Source organism: Parasteatoda tepidariorum, chromosome 4 (genome assembly GCF_982258835.1).
Source record: "Parasteatoda tepidariorum strain Cologne lab strain chromosome 4, Ptep-v5.0, whole genome shotgun sequence".
In the NCBI taxonomy this organism is placed as follows: domain Eukaryota; kingdom Metazoa; phylum Arthropoda; class Arachnida; order Araneae; family Theridiidae; genus Parasteatoda; species Parasteatoda tepidariorum.
Window position 1 is genome coordinate 12,116,484 of NC_141758.1, and position 19,391 is coordinate 12,135,874.

Below are 19,391 nucleotides of genomic sequence, written 5' to 3' on the forward strand. Positions count from 1 at the left end.
GAAAGATTGGTCATAAAATTCTGATCCTTACGACAAAAATTAAATATGATGCTTGAAAAGTTCGTAAATTCTTCCGTCCACTCTCATCATCTATCTGAAAGTTTTAATATCGAGAAAAATGTACTTTTGCCTTAAAAATATAATACGCCACTTATAATAGATGACACATACCTGTACCTTGAAAACAAAACGACCTCTTATTAGACGACAGTTAACTTCCTCATGCATGTTTAATAACCGCAAAAAAGTCATTTTTATTACTTTAATATAGTCATTCGAAATACCATTTAACACAGCATCTTCTGGATTCATTATAAAAGAGGGCATTTCATTTTCGATAATTGTATCATAAATTACTTTTAAATGGACTTGTATAATATAGCTTCCTTAGAATAGGAAAGTGTATTAAGAGGAAAGATTAAAGAGTATCATAAGATTTATCTTATAAGTTAAAGAGTTTAATCTCGTTCGGATTAAAGAAATTCAAAATATTATTATTCAATGCACTTCAAAATCGAGGCTATGATAAACATTTTTTAGTTCAGTGATCGAAAACTTTGACTCGCGAGTGACATATGGAGCTGTTTTTGAAGTTAAAAATTTGAGGTAGCCATTCTGTAACCTTTAACTCTAGGTTAACGGACGTTTCTTATGTACCTATCTGTACGAACGAATACATATAACAACATTTACAGACATGCCAACTTGCGCCGGACAACAAATATATATTTTAAAGTGGTAGTCTATCAATAGTGATTCGTGGTTTAATAAATTCAATTTAGTAGATTTTTAATCACCACTATTTTAAATAATTCCTAGAGTTATATAATTCACCGCTTTATATTTGTAAAATTTACTTAGTAGATTTTTATCGTTTTTCTTTAATTATTCTAGTACAAAATTACAGACGCCCTCGGGCACAAGCTCATATGAAAAACTCAATTGTTTGCTTCGCTGACAGGCACTCAGAAAGAAACACAAGTTCAATTATTCAGGAGTGTCCAGAGCAGTTAGCATCTCTGCCCATACAAAGCAATGTAATTATATACTATAAGACAAAAATATGTAAACATGAGATATATATTTATGAAATATTCTAGCATTTTATTTTTCAATATACGAACTAAGCAACTGAAACCTTCAAAATCTGACATCAATTGACATTCTGCGTTTGTTCCTTCTATTACTGCCTATCGGCAACAGTTGTTTATCGCTTGTTTCATTTGAGACAACGATATATGATAACGGATTGAAGTATTGTAGGTACATTCCTATTTATTATTGATTTGAGGTTTGCATGTTTACTCAAAAATTTGTCTAAATTACGATCGATAGAAATTGAAGCATATCCGTAGAGATAGGTACTATACCACAAAGAGAATTTCAACATTTCAACGCTTTTGAAGAAAATAGACTTCAATATATATTTACCTCGATCCGTGAATAAAAGTCATTACAAGAAGATAAAATAAAAAGCCAAACGAGTTTTGTAATTGTCCTTATAAAATTCGAAATGCATCAAAATGACGCATTCCGTAAACCTAGTGTTAAGCATCTTTTGTCCGAAGAACTGCAAGGGAGATCCATACAAATCTAGCCGCGGGACAAAGTCAGATCGATGTAGCCAGATGACTAAATGTGAGCCCTTCTGTAGTTCAACGATTTCTAACTACAGATTCTGCATTTAGAAGTTTCAGACAAAGACGATAAAATACTACTGCGAGCCCGAGCGCCGATGGTACCGTTACGTGCACAAATAGATCAAGTCAGCTCAACACCTCCTAGAAGAAAGAAGGCCTCAGCACGGATCAAATTAGTAGTTCGTCGTAACAAACATAAACTGCGCAGTGGATGAAAAATCAGGAAAATGTCATTACGTTCGGGCTTCTAAGCTGCGCAGTGATGGTAAATACGAAAGATGTCATTACGTTTGGACTACAAAAGTATCAAAATTTTTGTTTATTGTAACCCGTGATGAGGTTTTCTCATTTCTAGGACATATTGGTCAGCTGAGATTCTCCTTAAGATTCATGTTATACAATAGGCAGAAATGTAAACTGCGCTCAAAAACATCAAAAGTGGTATTGAAACTGCTTAATTTAAATTTTCTCAAATTAAAATCTTATTCGTAACTACTCAAATATACTTGGATGGTTCAGAAGGCATATCTAGTAAACTGTATGCGAAAATTTGCTTTTTCATATCATGGCGTCATAAAATAAAAACCATTTTTTATATTTTATTGGGAAGACTTGTACTTTTGTGATGTCTTTTATTAAATTCCGTTTAATAATTGCCCAGCATGACTATAAAACCAAAACATTGGTTTAGTATTTTATATCGTTTTCTTGTTGATTATTACAAAATTTCGAAAATTTAATATTTCCCAATAAATAAATAAGTAACGAATGAACAAAACAAATTTAAAAAAAATTCTATTACAGCAAAATATAATTTTTTGACCTTATTTATAGCAATTTTTTCAAGACTTTTATTATACTCAGAACTAAAAATTATTAAAATAGGATCTGAATGAAAAAGGTTTTTGTACCATATTTCATCTACTTATATGCATTACGAAACAATTTGTGTATCTGTAATCGTGAATGACGGAAACCAAGAGAATGTCGACTTTCACCGGTGAATGTCAACAATCACGTAGTCGCTTTTGTGATTGTCCGAAATATCTGTTATATAAGATTAGATATTAATTTATTGGTTGATATTATTATATTCATTCGATATTTTAATATCTGCTGAGGATAGATTAGGAAAAACATCAGTGTTCGAAGTTTCGGTTAAATGCACACCGAGCCTTGGCACTTAACTTTAAAAAAACATTGATGTAGGGAATGCCTGGCAAATGTATACCGGGAAATTACACTAAACTCTAAAAAAACGTCAGCGTAGGGTATACCAAGCAGTGGCACTTAACCAGACCTAGTATATATTTTGGATATTTACCAAAGCGACAATGTGGTAGTCAACAATCACCAGTGGATAACAACAACGGTCATTCACAGTAACGTGCATAAATCAACGTTTTGAAATTTAAGATTCAAGGCATGACAAAAAAAAAATTAACATTGAATGTAATATGTTAATTGTTAAATAATTGTTTTACCATATGTTTTTATTTTAAGTAAAAAAAACACGGAACGGGCCTTAAGAAGCTAATAGGGGTGTCTGTGGTTTTAATGTTAGTTCCTGTTTAATGATTTATGTAAATAAAAGCCGTCAGAAAAAAACAGACCACCCTGAATAACTTTTGATCTAGGACTCATTTTTAATGGTTCGAAGGGGTGACTTCAAATATGCTAAAAAAAAAAGTGCAGACGATATTTTAAGTTACGAAATCAGACACAAAAACGTACTTTTCTACCAGACACAAAAACGTTCTGAATAAACATACCTTTTTCCTGGCGGATTCAGATTTCTGACTCCAAAAATATAAGGGGTAACTCTAATTTGGGAAATATGGTCCCCATAGTTTGATCAGGAAAGTGCTCCAAAATTTGGACCCCTTAATGTTAGTTTTACTTTCTGAGTATTTCGGTATGTCTCGAGAACTTTTTAAGCAAATAGAAATTTTTTTACACACAATTATAAATTTCATTTATCCAAAGATAATTCCTTGCAAAAAATAACTTCTAGTAAAATATTTATTATTTTTTATTTTTTCATTTAAAAATGGTCGAAAAAATGTTGAATTGTAAGGTATACAATTTACTGTATCATTTTAAAGAATGTTATTTTAGATAGCAAAATACAAAATTTGAGCTAAATCTGTCGAAGAGTTATTGAGAAATCGAATTTATAGTTTCTAACTTTTTTGAAATCATTTAATCAAAATTTATTCAGGGTGTTTCCTTTTTTCTTTTAAATATATTTATACGAACTGTATATTAACTGTACACATCAACCTGTACTGTACACAACCCAATTTCACATGCATAAATTTATCTACGTAGGTATGGTGTGGCTCTTGTTGGTGTGAAAACAGAAATGAGTGGAACATGGCCCGTTCTCTTGAATCCTGGTCCAAATTATGTCCTAAAGCCTTCAGACATCTGCTTTTACATGAATATCACAAAAGAAGAGAATAGCGCTTTTCTACCCGCAGAACATGTTCTGAAAAGAGAAAGTCTAGTGGGACTGGCACCGGACCCGAACCCGGATACAAACGCTGCCCAAGAAAATGAAGCTGCCCTAAAAGGTCAATAATCTACTGAAAATCAATTAAAATTTTCTCGTAGTCACATTTGCAATTACAATCTGTGTAATAGGGTTCAGAGCAGATAACTAAATATATATCTTAATTATTTTAAGTGATTAAAATTATTAGTAATATTACTTCTATATTATAAAATATTAGACTTACTGGAGTATGTTTTTTTCTGATAGTTATGCAAAAATAAAAAAAAATAAAAAAAACTTGTAGTTTTACCTGATGCATACATGCCCCAGTGGAAGTCAAATATTCTAACAATATTTGACCTTTTGCTTTCGGCTGGCACAACTGATGGTCACGAAAAGCAGGTTCTATTAGATTTCGAAAGAAAAAGGTTAAAGTGTTAGCGAAATATCAGATAATGTATAGCTTGAACTGTTTCTTTGGGCGATCCTTAGGTGTAATATTTTATAAGAAATAGATCATTCAGGCATGTAATTTTTTTTAATATAGAGGGGTAAATACGATATTAAATTAATCAGATTTTGTAAATTTAAATTTAAATAGTGAAGAAAGAAATTTATTACATGGGTACATACATATTCTTCTTCACTCTGAATCGGAGCATAGGGTTTTTAACATAGCTTTCCATTTCTCTCTATTTGTGGCCAGATATTTTGCCTCACTCCATGGTTTTCCTTTTGTTTTTAATTCGTATACTATCGTCCTATCATGTGTATTTTTAGGTCTTCCTCTTTTTCTATTTCCTTGAGGGTTCCAATCAAAAACTTGTTTCACTTTAAATTTTTCAGATTTACGTAGAACATGATCAATCCATTACCATTTACGTTTTTTATTTCCCGAGCAATCGGATTCTGTTTTGCTTTTCTGAGGATATCTGCATTACAAATTTTATGGAACCACTTGATACTCAAGATTCTTCTCAAACACTTGTTTATAAATACTTGAACTTTTTCATGTTATTTTATTGTAAAGAAATTTATTGGGGCTTTAAATACCCGAGAAAAACTCTCTTTTAAAAGGAAGAATGTAGCATGCATGATTGTGTGTGATTGAATTTGGATATTACACGCTGCCTTGTGAATGTAAGTTCTAAGTATTTATCTGCTCTAAATCTATCTATTGCAACAATTCTGTAACTGATATTTTATTTATATATTTCATAACCATTGTTGAGCAGTCGTTTGCCCCGGAAGCCTTGTAATTTAGAACCCAGTCCAGAGGACAAGAAAACTCCTAGCTCAAGTATTTTATTTTATAACCGTCATTGAACAGCTAGCCCGATTTTTGGGTTTACGACTACTAATGTTCAACGCCGTAGCCTTGTAATTTAGAACCCAGTCCAGAGGACAAGAAAACTCCTAGCTCAAGTATTTTATTTTATAACCGTCATTGAACAGCTGGCCCGATTTTTGGGTTTACGACTACTAATGTTCAACGCCGTAGCCTTGTAATTTAGAACCCAGTCCAGAGGACAAGAAAACTCCTAGCTCAAGTATTTTATTTTATAACCGTCATTGAACAGCTAGCCCGATTTTTGGGTTTACGACTACTAATGTTCAACGCCGTAGCCTTGTAATTTAGAACCCAGTCCAGAGGACAAGAAAACTCCTAGCTCAAGTATTTTATTTTATAACCGTCATTGAACAGCTAGCCCGATTTTTGGGTTTACGACTACTAATGTTCAACGCCGTAGCCTTGTAATTTAGAACCCAGTCCAGAGGACAAGAAAACTCCTAGCTCAAGTATTTTATTTTATAACCGTCATTGAACAGCTAGCCCGATTTTTGGGTTTACGACTACTAATGTTCAACGCCGTAGCCTTGTAATTTAGAACCCAGTCCAGAGGACAAGAAAACTCCTAGCTCAAGTATTTTATTTTATAACCGTCATTGAACAGCTAGCCCGATTTTTGGGTTTACGACTACTAATGTTCAACGCCGTAGACTTGTAATTTAGAACCCAGTCCAGAGGACAAGAAAACTCCTAGCTCAAGTATTTTATTTTATAACCGTCATTGAACAGCTAGCCCGATTTTTGGGTTTACGACTACTAATGTTCAACGCCGTAGCCTTGTAATTTAGAACCCAGTCCAGAGGACAAGAAAACTCCTAGCTCAAGTATTTTATTTTATAACCGTCATTGAACAGCTAGCCCGATTTTTGGGTTTACGACTACTAATGTTCAACGCCGTAGCCTTGTAATTTAGAACCCAGTCCAGAGGACAAGAAAACTCCTAGCTCAAGTATTTTATTTTATAACCGTCATTGAACAGCTAGCCCGATTTTTGGGTTTACGACTACTAATGTTCAACGCCGTAGCCTTGTAATTTAGAACCCAGTCCAGAGGACAAGAAAACTCCTAGCTCAAGTATTTTATTTTATAACCGTCATTGAACAGCTAGCCCGATTTTTGGGTTTACGACTACTAATGTTCAACGCCGTAGCCTTGTAATTTAGAACCCAGTCCAGAGGACAAGAAAACTCCTAGCTCAAGTATTTTATTTTATAACCGTCATTGAACAGCTAGCCCGATTTTTGGGTTTACGACTACTAATGTTCAACGCCGTAGCCTTGTAATTTAGAACCCAGTCCAGAGGACAAGAAAACTCCTAGCTCAAGTATTTTATTTTATAACCGTCATTGAACAGCTAGCCCGATTTTTGGGTTTACGACTACTAATGTTCAACGCCGTAGCCTTGTAATTTAGAACCCAGTCCAGAGGACAAGAAAACTCCTAGCTCAAGTATTTTATTTTATAACCGTCATTGAACAGCTAGCCCGATTTTTGGGTTTACGACTACTAATGTTCAACGCCGTAGCCTTGTAATTTAGAACCCAGTCCAGAGGACAAGAAAACTCCTAGCTCAAGTATTTTATTTTATAACCGTCATTGAACAGCTAGCCCGATTTTTGGGTTTACGACTACTAATGTTCAACGCCGTAGCCTTGTAATTTAGAACCCAGTCCAGAGGACAAGAAAACTCCTAGCTCAAGTATTTTATTTTATAACCGTCATTGAACAGCTAGCCCGATTTTTGGGTTTACGACTACTAATGTTCAACGCCGTAGCCTTGTAATTTAGAACCCAGTCCAGAGGACAAGAAAACTCCTAGCTCAAGTATTTTATTTTATAACCGTCATTGAACAGCTAGCCCGATTTTTGGGTTTACGACTACTAATGTTCAACGCCGTAGACTTGTAATTTAGAACCCAGTCCAGAGGACAAGAAAACTCCTAGCTCAAGTATTTTATTTTATAACCGTCATTGAACAGCTAGCCCGATTTTTGGGTTTACGACTACTAATGTTCAACGCCGTAGCCTTGTAATTTAGAACCCAGTCCAGAGGACAAGAAAACTCCTAGCTCAAGTATTTTATTTTATAACCGTCATTGAACAGCTAGCCCGATTTTTGGGTTTACGACTACTAATGTTCAACGTCGTAGCCTTGTAATTTAGAACCCAGTCCAGAGGACAAGAAAACTCCTAGCTCAAGTATTTTATTTTATAACCGTCATTGAACAGCTAGCCCGATTTTTGGGTTTACGACTACTAATGTTCAACGCCGTAGCCTTGTAATTTAGAACCCAGTCCAGAGGACAAGAAAACTCCTAGCTCAAGTATTTTATTTTATAACCGTCATTGAACAGCTAGCCCGATTTTTGGGTTTACGACTACTAATGTTCAACGCCGTAGCCTTGTAATTTAGAACCCAGTCCAGAGGACAAGAAAACTCCTAGCTCAAGTATTTTATTTTATAACCGTCATTGAACAGCTAGCCCGATTTTTGGGTTTACGACTACTAATGTTCAACGCCGTAGCCTTGTAATTTAGAACCCAGTCCAGAGGACAAGAAAACTCCTAGCTCAAGTATTTTATTTTATAACCGTCATTGAACAGCTAGCCCGATTTTTGGGTTTACGACTACTAATGTTCAACGCCGTAGCCTTGTAATTTAGAACCCAGTCCAGAGGACAAGAAAACTCCTAGCTCAAGTATTTTATTTTATAACCGTCATTGAACAGCTAGCCCGATTTTTGGGTTTACGACTACTAATCTTCAACGCCGTAGCCTTGTAATTTAGAACCTAGTCCAGAGGACAAGAAAACTCCTAGCTCAAGTATTTTATTTTATAACCGTCATTGAACAGCTAGCCCGATTTTTGGGTTTACGACTACTAATGTTCAACGCCGTAGCCTTGTAATTTAGAACCCAGTCCAGAGGACAAGAAAACTCCTAGCTCAAGTATTTTATTTTATAACCGTCATTGAACAGCTAGCCCGATTTTTGGGTTTACGACTACTAATGTTCAACGCCGTAGCCTTGTAATTTAGAACCCAGTCCAGAGGACAAGAAAACTCCTAGCTCAAGTATTTTATTTTATAACCGTCATTGAAAAGCTAGCCCGATTTTTGGGTTTACGACTACTAATGTTCAACGCCGTAGCCTTGTAATTTAGAACCCCGTCCAGAGGACAAGAAAACTCCTAGCTCAAGTATTTTATTTTATAACCGTCATTGAACAGCTAGCCCGATTTTTGGGTTTACGACTACTAATCTTCAACGCCGTAGCCTTGTAATTTAGAACCCAGTCCAGAGGACAAGAAAATTCCTAGCTCAAGTATTTTATTTTATAACCGTCATTGAACAGCTAGCCCGATTTTTGGGTTTACGACTACTAATGTTCAACGCCGTAGCTTTGTAATTTAGAACCCAGTCCAGAGGACAAGAAAACTCCTAGCTCAAGTATTTTATTTTATAACCGTCATTGAACAGCTAGCCCGATTTTTGGGTTTACGACTACTAATCTTCAACGCCGTAGCCTTGTAATTTAGAACCCAGTCCAGAGGACAAGAAAACTCCTAGCTCAAGTATTTTATTTTATAACCGTCATTGAACAGCTAGCCCGATTTTTGGGTTTACGACTACTAATGTTCAACGCCGTAGCCTTGTAATTTAGAACCCAGTCCAGAGGACAAGAAAACTCCTAGCTCAAGTATTTTATTTTATAACCGTCATTGAACAGCTAGCCCGATTTTTGGGTTTACGACTACTAATGTTCAACGCCGTAGCCTTGTAATTTAGAACCCAGTCCAGAGGACAAGAAAACTCCTAGCACAAGTATTTTATTTTATAACCGTCATTGAACAGCTAGCCCGATTTTTGGGTTTACGACTACTAATGTTCAACGCCGTAGCCTTGTAATTTAGAACCCAGTCCAGAGGACAAGAAAACTCCTAGCTCAAGTATTTTATTTTATAACCGTCATTGAACAGCTAGCCCGATTTTTGGGTTTACGACTACTAATGTTCAACGCCGTAGCCTTGTAATTTAGAACCCAGTCCAGAGGACAAGAAAACTCCTAGCTCAAGTATTTTATTTTATAACCGTCATTGAACAGCTAGCCTGATTTTTGGGTTTACGACTACTAATGTTCAACGCCGTAGCCTTGTAATTTAGAACCCAGTCCAGAGGACAAGAAAACTCCTAGCTCAAGTATTTTATTTTATAACCGTCATTGAACAGCTAGCCCGATTTTTGGGTTTACGACTACTAATGTTCAACGCCGTAGCCTTGTAATTTAGAACCCAGTCCAGAGGACAAGAAAACTCCTAGCTCAAGTATTTTATTTTATAACCGTCATTGAACAGCTAGCCCGATTTTTGGGTTTACGACTACTAATGTTCAACGCCGTAGCCTTGTAATTTAGAACCCAGTCCAGAGGACAAGAAAACTCCTAGCTCAAGTATTTTATTTTATAACCGTCATTGAACAGCTAGCCTGATTTTTGGGTTTACGACTACTAATGTTCAACGCCGTAGCCTTGTAATTTAGAACCCAGTCCAGAGGACAAGAAAACTCCTAGCTCAAGTATTTTATTTTATAACCGTCATTGAATAGCTAGCCCGATTTTTGGGTTTACGACTACTAATGTTCAACGCCGTAGCCTTGTAATTTAGAACCCAGTCCAGAGGACAAGAAAACTCCTAGCTCAAGTATTTTATTTTATAACCGTCTTTGAACAGCTAGCCCGATTTTTGGGTTTACGACTACTAATGTTCAACGCCGTAGACTTGTAATTTAGAACCCAGTCCAGAGGACAAGAAAACTCCTAGCTCAAGTATTTTATTTTATAACCGTCATTGAACAGCTAGCCCGATTTTTGGGTTTACGACTACTAATGTTCAACGCCGTAGCCTTGTAATTTAGAACCCAGTCCAGAGGACAAGAAAACTCCTAGCTCAAGTATTTTATTTTATAACCGTCATTGAACAGCTAGCCCGATTTTTGGGTTTACGACTACTAATGTTCAACGCCGTAGCCTTGTAATTTAGAACCCAGTCCAGAGGACAAGAAAACTCCTAGCTCAAGTATTTTATTTTATAACCGTCATTGAACAGCTAGCCCGATTTTTGGGTTTACGACTACTAATGTTCAACGCCGTAGCCTTGTAATTTAGAACCCAGTCCAGAGGACAAGAAAACTCCTAGCTCAAGTATTTTATTTTATAACCGTCATTGAACAGCTAGCCCGATTTTTGGGTTTACGACTACTAATGTTCAACGCCGTAGCCTTGTAATTTAGAACCCAGTCCAGAGGACAAGAAAACTCCTAGCTCAAGTATTTTATTTTATAACCGTCATTGAACAGCTAGCCCGATTTTTGGGTTTACGACTACTAATGTTCAACGCCGTAGCCTTGTAATTTAGAACCCAGTCCAGAGGACAAGAAAACTCCTAGCTCAAGTATTTTATTTTATAACCGTCATTGAACAGCTGGCCCGATTTTTGGGTTTACGACTACTAATCTTCAACGCCGTAGCCTTGTAATTTAGAACCCAGTCCAGAGGACAAGAAAACTCCTAGCTCAAGTATTTTATTTTATAACCGTCATTGAACAGCAAGCCCGATTTTTGGGTTTACGACTACTAATGTTCAACGCCGTAGCCTTGTAATTTAGAACCCAGTCCAGAGGACAAGAAAACTCCTAGCTCAAGTATTTTATTTTATAACCGTCATTGAACAGCTAGCCCGATTTTTGGGTTTACGACTACTAATGTTCAACGCCGTAGCCTTGTAATTTAGAACCCAGTCCAGAGGACAAGAAAACTCCTAGCTCAAGTATTTTATTTTATAACCGTCATTGAACAGCTGGCCCGATTTTTGGGTTTACGACTACTAATGTTCAACGCCGTAGCCTTGTAATTTAGAACCCCGTCCAGAGGACAAGAAAACTCCTAGCTCAAGTTTTTTATTTTATAACCGTCATTGAACAGCTAGCCCGATTTTTGGGTTTACGACTACTAATGTTCAACGCCGTAGCCTTGTAATTTAGAACCCCGTCCAGAGGACAAGAAAACTCCTAGCTCAAGTATTTTATTTTATAACCGTCATTGAACAGCTGGCCCGATTTTTGGGTTTACGACTACTAATGTTCAACGCCGTAGCCTTGTAATTTAGAACCCAGTCCAGAGGACAAGAAAACTCCTAGCTCAAGTATTTTATTTTATAACCGTCATTGAACAGCTGGCCCGATTTTTGGGTTTACGACTACTAATGTTCAACGCCGTAGCCTTGTAATTTAGAACCCAGTCCAGAGGACAAGAAAACTCCTAGCTCAAGTATTTTATTTTATAACCGTCATTGAACAGCTAGCCCGATTTTTGGGTTTACGACTACTAATGTTCAACGCCGTAGCCTTGTAATTTTGAACCCAGTCCAGAGGACAAGAAAACTCCTAGCTCAAGTATTTTATTTTATAACCGTCATTGAACAGCTAGCCCGATTTTTGGGTTTACGACTACTAATGTTCAACGCCGTAGACTTGTAATTTAGAACCCAGTCCAGAGGACAAGAAAACTCCTAGCTCAAGTATTTTATTTTATAACCGTCATTGAACAGCTAGCCCGATTTTTGGGTTTACGACTACTAATGTTCAACGCCGTAGACTTGTAATTTAGAACCCAGTCCAGAGGACAAGAAAACTCCTAGCTCAAGTATTTTATTTTATAACCGTCATTGAACAGCTGGCCCGATTTTTGGGTTTACGACTACTAATCTTCAACGCCGTAGCCTTGTAATTTAGAACCCAGTCCAGAGGACAAGAAAACTCCTAGCTCAAGTATTTTATTTTATAACCGTCATTGAACAGCAAGCCCGATTTTTGGGTTTACGACTACTAATGTTCAACGCCGTAGCCTTGTAATTTAGAACCCAGTCCAGAGGACAAGAAAACTCCTAGCTCAAGTATTTTATTTTATAACCGTCATTGAACAGCTAGCCCGATTTTTGGGTTTACGACTACTAATGTTCAACGCCGTAGCCTTGTAATTTAGAACCCAGTCCAGAGGACAAGAAAACTCCTAGCTCAAGTATTTTATTTTATAACCGTCATTGAACAGCTGGCCCGATTTTTGGGTTTACGACTACTAATGTTCAACGCCGTAGCCTTGTAATTTAGAACCCCGTCCAGAGGACAAGAAAACTCCTAGCTCAAGTTTTTTATTTTATAACCGTCATTGAACAGCTAGCCCGATTTTTGGGTTTACGACTACTAATGTTCAACGCCGTAGCCTTGTAATTTAGAACCCCGTCCAGAGGACAAGAAAACTCCTAGCTCAAGTATTTTATTTTATAACCGTCATTGAACAGCTGGCCCGATTTTTGGGTTTACGACTACTAATGTTCAACGCCGTAGCCTTGTAATTTAGAACCCAGTCCAGAGGACAAGAAAACTCCTAGCTCAAGTATTTTATTTTATAACCGTCATTGAACAGCTGGCCCGATTTTTGGGTTTACGACTACTAATGTTCAACGCCGTAGCCTTGTAATTTAGAACCCAGTCCAGAGGACAAGAAAACTCCTAGCTCAAGTATTTTATTTTATAACCGTCATTGAACAGCTAGCCCGATTTTTGGGTTTACGACTACTAATGTTCAACGCCGTAGCCTTGTAATTTTGAACCCAGTCCAGAGGACAAGAAAACTCCTAGCTCAAGTATTTTATTTTATAACCGTCATTGAACAGCTAGCCCGATTTTTGGGTTTACGACTACTAATGTTCAACGCCGTAGACTTGTAATTTAGAACCCAGTCCAGAGGACAAGAAAACTCCTAGCTCAAGTATTTTATTTTATAACCGTCATTGAACAGCTAGCCCGATTTTTGGGTTTACGACTACTAATGTTCAACGCCGTAGACTTGTAATTTAGAACCCAGTCCAGAGGACAAGAAAACTCCTAGCTCAAGTATTTTATTTTATAACCGTCATTGAACAGCTAGCCCGATTTTTGGGTTTTCGACTACTAATGTTCAACGCCGTAGACTTGTAATTTAGAACCCAGTCCAGAGGACAAGAAAACTCCTAGCTCAAGTATTTTATTTTATAACCGTCATTGAACAGCTAGCCCGATTTTTGGGTTTACGACTACTAATGTTCAACGCCGTAGCCTTGTAATTTAGAACCCAGTCCAGAGGACAAGAAAACTCCTAGCTCAAGTATTTTATTTTATAACCGTCATTGAACAGCTAGCCCGATTTTTGGGTTTACGACTACTAATGTTCAACGCCGTAGCCTTGTAATTTAGAACCCAGTCCAGAGGACAAGAAAACTCCTAGCTCAAGTATTTTATTTTATAACCGTCTTTGAACAGCTAGCCTGATTTTTGGGTTTACGACTACTAATGTTCAACGCCGTAGCCTTGTAATTTAGAACCCAGTCCAGAGGACAAGAAAACTCCTAGCTCAAGTATTTTATTTTATAACCGTCATTGAACAGCTAGCCCGATTTTTGGGTTTACGACTACTAATGTTCAACGCCGTAGCCTTGTAATTTAGAACCCAGTCCAGAGGACAAGAAAACTCCTAGCTCAAGTATTTTATTTTATAACCGTCATTGAACAGCTAGCCCGATTTTTGGGTTTACGACTACTAATGTTCAACGCCGTAGCCTTGTAATTTAGAACCCAGTCCAGAGGACAAGAAAACTCCTAGCTCAAGTATTTTATTTTATAACCGTCATTGAACAGCTAGCCCGATTTTTGGGTTTACGACTACTAATGTTCAACGCCGTAGCCTTGTAATTTAGAACCCAGTCCAGAGGACAAGAAAACTCCTAGCTCAAGTATTTTATTTTATAACCGTCATTGAACAGCTAGCCCGATTTTTGGGTTTACGACTACTAATGTTCAACGCCGTAGCCTTGGAATTTAGAACCCAGTCCAGAGGACAAGAAAACTCCTAGCTCAAGTATTTTATTTTATAACCGTCATTGAACAGCTAGCCCGATTTTTGGGTTTACGACTACTAATGTTCAACGCCGTAGCCTTGTAATTTAGAACCCAGTCCAGAGGACAAGAAAACTCCTAGCTCAAGTATTTTATTTTATAACCGTCATTGAACAGCTAGCCCGATTTTTGGGTTTACGACTACTAATGATCAACGCCGTAGCCTTGTAATTTAGAACCCAGTCCAGAGGACAAGAAAACTCCTAGCTCAAGTATTTTATTTTATAACCGTCATTGAACAGCTAGCCCGATTTTTGGGTTTACGACTACTAATGTTCAACGCCGTAGCCTTGTAATTTAGAACCCAGTCCAGAGGACAAGAAAACTCCTAGCTCAAGTATTTTATTTTATAACCGTCATTGAACAGCTAGCCCGATTTTTGGGTTTACGACTACTAATGTTCAACGCCGTAGACTTGTAATTTAGAACCCAGTCCAGAGGACAAGAAAACTCCAAGCTCAAGTATTTTATTTTATAACCGTCATTGAACAGCTAGCCCGATTTTTGGGTTTACGACTACTAATGTTCAACGCCGTAGCCTTGTAATTTAGAACCCAGTCCAGAGGACAAGAAAACTCCTAGCTCAAGTATTTTATTTTATAACCGTCATTGAACAGCTAGCCCGATTTTTGGGTTTACGACTACTAATGTTCAACGCCGTAGACTTGTAATTTAGAACCCAGTCCAGAGGACAAGAAAACTCCAAGCTCAAGTATTTTATTTTATAACCGTCATTGAACAGCTAGCCCGATTTTTGGGTTTACGACTACTAATGTTCAACGCCGTAGCCTTGTAATTTAGAACCCAGTCCAGAGGACAAGAAAACTCCTAGCTCAAGTATTTTATTTTATAACCGTCATTGAACAGCAAGCCCGATTTTTGGGTTTACGACTACTAATCTTCAACGCCGTAGCCTTGTAATTTAGAACCCAGTCCAGAGGACAAGAAAACTCCTAGCTCAAGTATTTTATTTTATAACCGTCATTGAACAGCAAGCCCGATTTTTGGGTTTACGACTACTAATCTTCAACGCCGTAGCCTTGTAATTTAGAACCCAGTCCAGAGGACAAGAAAACTCCTAGCTCAAGTATTTTATTTTATAACCGTCATTGAACAGCTGGCCCGATTTTTGGGTTTACGACTACTAATGTTCAACGCCGTAGCCTTGTAATTTAGAACCCCGTCCAGAGGACAAGAAAACTCCTAGCTCAAGTATTTTATTTTATAACCGTCATTGAACAGCTAGCCCGATTTTTGGGTTTACGACTACTAATGTTCAACGCCGTAGCCTTGTAATTTAGAACCCAGTCCAGAGGACAAGAAAACTCCTAGCTCAAGTATTTTATTTTATAACCGTCATTGAACAGCTGGCCCGATTTTTGGGTTTACGACTACTAATGTTCAACGCCGTAGCCTTGTAATTTAGAACCCAGTCCAGAGGACAAGAAAACTCCTAGCTCAAGTATTTTATTTTATAACCGTCATTGAACAGCTAGCCCGATTTTTGGGTTTACGACTACTAATGTTCAACGCCGTAGCCTTGTAATTTTGAACCCAGTCCAGAGGACAAGAAAACTCCTAGCTCAAGTATTTTATTTTATAACCGTCATTGAACAGCTAGCCCGATTTTTGGGTTTACGACTACTAATGTTCAGCGCCGTAGCCTTGTAATTTTGAACCCAGTCCAGAGGACAAGAAAACTCCTAGCTCAAGTATTTTATTTTATAACCGTCATTGAACAGCTGGCCCGATTTTTGGGTTTACGACTACTAATGTTCAACGCCGTAGCCTTGTAATTTAGAACCCAGTCCAGAGGACAAGAAAACTCCTAGCTCAAGTATTTTATTTTATAACCGTCATTGAACAGCTGGCCCGATTTTTGGGTTTACGACTACTAATGTTCAACGCCGTAGCCTTGTAATTTAGAACCCAGTCCAGAGGACAAGAAAACTCCTAGCTCAAGTATTTTATTTTATAACCGTCATTGAACAGCTAGCCCGATTTTTGGGTTTACGACTACTAATGTTCAGCGCCGTAGCCTTGTAATTTTGAACCCAGTCCAGAGGACAAGAAAACTCCTAGCTCAAGTATTTTATTTTATAACCGTCATTGAACAGCTAGCCCGATTTTTGGGTTTACGACTACTAATGTTCAACGCCGTAGCCTTGTAATTTTGAACCCAGTCCAGAGGACAAGAAAACTCCTAGCTCAAGTATTTTATTTTATAACCGTCATTGAACAGCTAGCCCGATTTTTGGGTTTACGACTACTAATGTTCAACGCCGTAGCCTTGTAATTTTGAACCCAGTCCAGAGGACAAGAAAACTCCTAGCTCAAGTATTTTATTTTATAACCGTCATTGAACAGCTAGCCCGATTTTTGGGTTTACGACTACTAATGTTCAACGCCGTAGCCTTGTAATTTAGAACCCAGTCCAGAGGACAAGAAAACTCCTAGCTCAAGTATTTTATTTTATAACCGTCATTGAACAGCTGGCCCGATTTTTGGGTTTACGACTACTAATGTTCAACGCCGTAGCCTTGTAATTTTGAACCCAGTCCAGAGGACAAGAAAACTCCTAGCTCAAGTATTTTATTTTATAACCGTCATTGAACAGCTGGCCCGATTTTTGGGTTTACGACTACTAATGTTCAACGCCGTAGCCTTGTAATTTAGAACCCAGTCCAGAGGACAAGAAAACTCCTAGCTCAAGTATTTTATTTTATAACCGTCATTGAACAGCTAGCCCGATTTTTGGGTTTACGACTACTAATGTTCAACGCCGTAGCCTTGTAATTTAGAACCCAGTCCAGAGGACAAGAAAACTCCTAGCTCAAGTATTTTATTTTATAACCGTCATTGAACAGCTGGCCCGATTTTTGGGTTTACGACTACTAATGTTCAACGCCGTAGCCTTGTAATTTAGAACCCAGTCCAGAGGACAAGAAAACTCCTAGCTCAAGTATTTTATTTTATAACCGTCATTGAACAGCTGGCCCGATTTTTGGGTTTACGACTACTAATGTTCAACGCCGTAGCCTTGTAATTTAGAACCCAGTCCAGAGGACAAGAAAACTCCTAGCTCAAGTATTTTATTTTATAACCGTCATTGAACAGCTAGCCCGATTTTTGGGTTTACGACTACTAATGTTCAGCGCCGTAGCCTTGTAATTTTGAACCCAGTCCAGAGGACAAGAAAACTCCTAGCTCAAGTATTTTATTTTATAACCGTCATTGAACAGCTAGCCCGATTTTTGGGTTTACGACTACTAATGTTCAACGCCGTAGCCTTGTAATTTTGAACCCAGTCCAGAGGACAAGAAAACTCCTAGCTCAAGTATTTTATTTTATAACCGTCATTGAACAGCTAGCCCGATTTTTGGGTTTACGACTACTAATGTTCAACGCCGTAGCCTTGTAATTTTGAACCCAGTCCAGAGGACAAGAAAACTCCTAGCTCAAGTATTTTATTTTATAACCGTCATTGAACAGCTAGCCCGATTTTTGGGTTTACGACTACTAATGTTCAACGCCGTAGCCTTGTAATTTAGAACCCAGTCCAGAGGACAAGAAAACTCCTAGCTCAAGTATTTTATTTTATAACCGTCATTGAACAGCTGGCCCGATTTTTGGGTTTACGACTACTAATGTTCAACGCCGTAGCCTTGTAATTTTGAACCCAGTCCAGAGGACAAGAAAACTCCTAGCTCAAGTATTTTATTTTATAACCGTCATTGAACAGCTGGCCCGATTTTTGGGTTTACGACTACTAATGTTCAACGCCGTAGCCTTGTAATTTAGAACCCAGTCCAGAGGACAAGAAAACTCCTAGCTCAAGTATTTTATTTTATAACCGTCATTGAACAGCTAGCCCGATTTTTGGGTTTACGACTACTAATGTTCAACGCCGTAGCCTTGTAATTTAGAACCCAGTCCAGAGGACAAGAAAACTCCTAGCTCAAGTATTTTATTTTATAACCGTCATTGAACAGCTGGCCCGATTTTTGGGTTTACGACTACTAATGTTCAACGCCGTAGCCTTGTAATTTAGAACCCAGTCCAGAGGACAAGAAAACTCCTAGCTCAAGTATTTTATTTTATAACCGTCATTGAACAGCTGGCCCGATTTTTGGGTTTACGACTACTAATGTTCAACGCCGTAGCCTTGTAATTTAGAACCCAGTCCAGAGGACAAGAAAACTCCTAGCTCAAGTATTTTATTTTATAACCGTCATTGAACAGCTGGCCCGATTTTTGGGTTTACGACTACTAATGTTCAACGCCGTAGCCTTGTAATTTAGAACCCAGTCCAGAGGACAAGAAAACTCCTAGCTCAAGTATTTTATTTTATAACCGTCATTGAACAGCTAGCCCGATTTTTGGGTTCACGACTACTAATGTTCAACGCCGTAGCCTTGTAATTTAGAACCCAGTCCAGAGGACAAGAAAACTCCTAGCTGAAGTATTTTATTTTATAACCGTCATTGAACAGCTAGCCCGATTTTTGGGTTCACGACTACTAATGTTCAACGCCGTAGCCTTGTAATTTAGAACCCAGTCCAGAGGACAAGAAAACTCCTAGCTCAAGTATTTTATTTTATAACCGTCATTGAACAGCTAGCCCGATTTTTGGGTTTACGACTACTAATGTTCAACGCCGTAGCCTTGTAATTTTGAACCCAGTCCAGAGGACAAGAAAACTCCTAGCTCAAGTATTTTATTTTATAACCGTCATTGAACAGCTAGCCCGATTTTTGGGTTCACGACTACTAATGTTCAACGCCGTAGCCTTGTAATTTTGAACCCAGTCCAGAGGACAAGAAAACTCCTAGCTCAAGTATTTTATTTTATAACCGTCATTGAACAGCTAGCCCGATTTTTGGGTTTACGACTACTAATGTTCAACGCCGTAGCCT

At 37.7% G+C, this 19,391-nt stretch overlaps 1 protein-coding gene across 1 annotated transcript in view; it reads left to right on the forward strand.

The window, feature by feature from the left end:
• Positions 1-19,391, forward strand: part of LOC107451644 (potassium channel subfamily T member 2-like) — a 388,964-nt gene that overhangs the window by 314,982 nt on the left and 54,591 nt on the right. Inside the window, exon 18 of the mRNA XM_071181980.2 lies at positions 3,972-4,216. Coding sequence (XP_071038081.2) covers positions 3,972-4,216 — 245 coding nt within the window. The remainder of the gene's footprint in view (positions 1-3,971; positions 4,217-19,391) is intronic.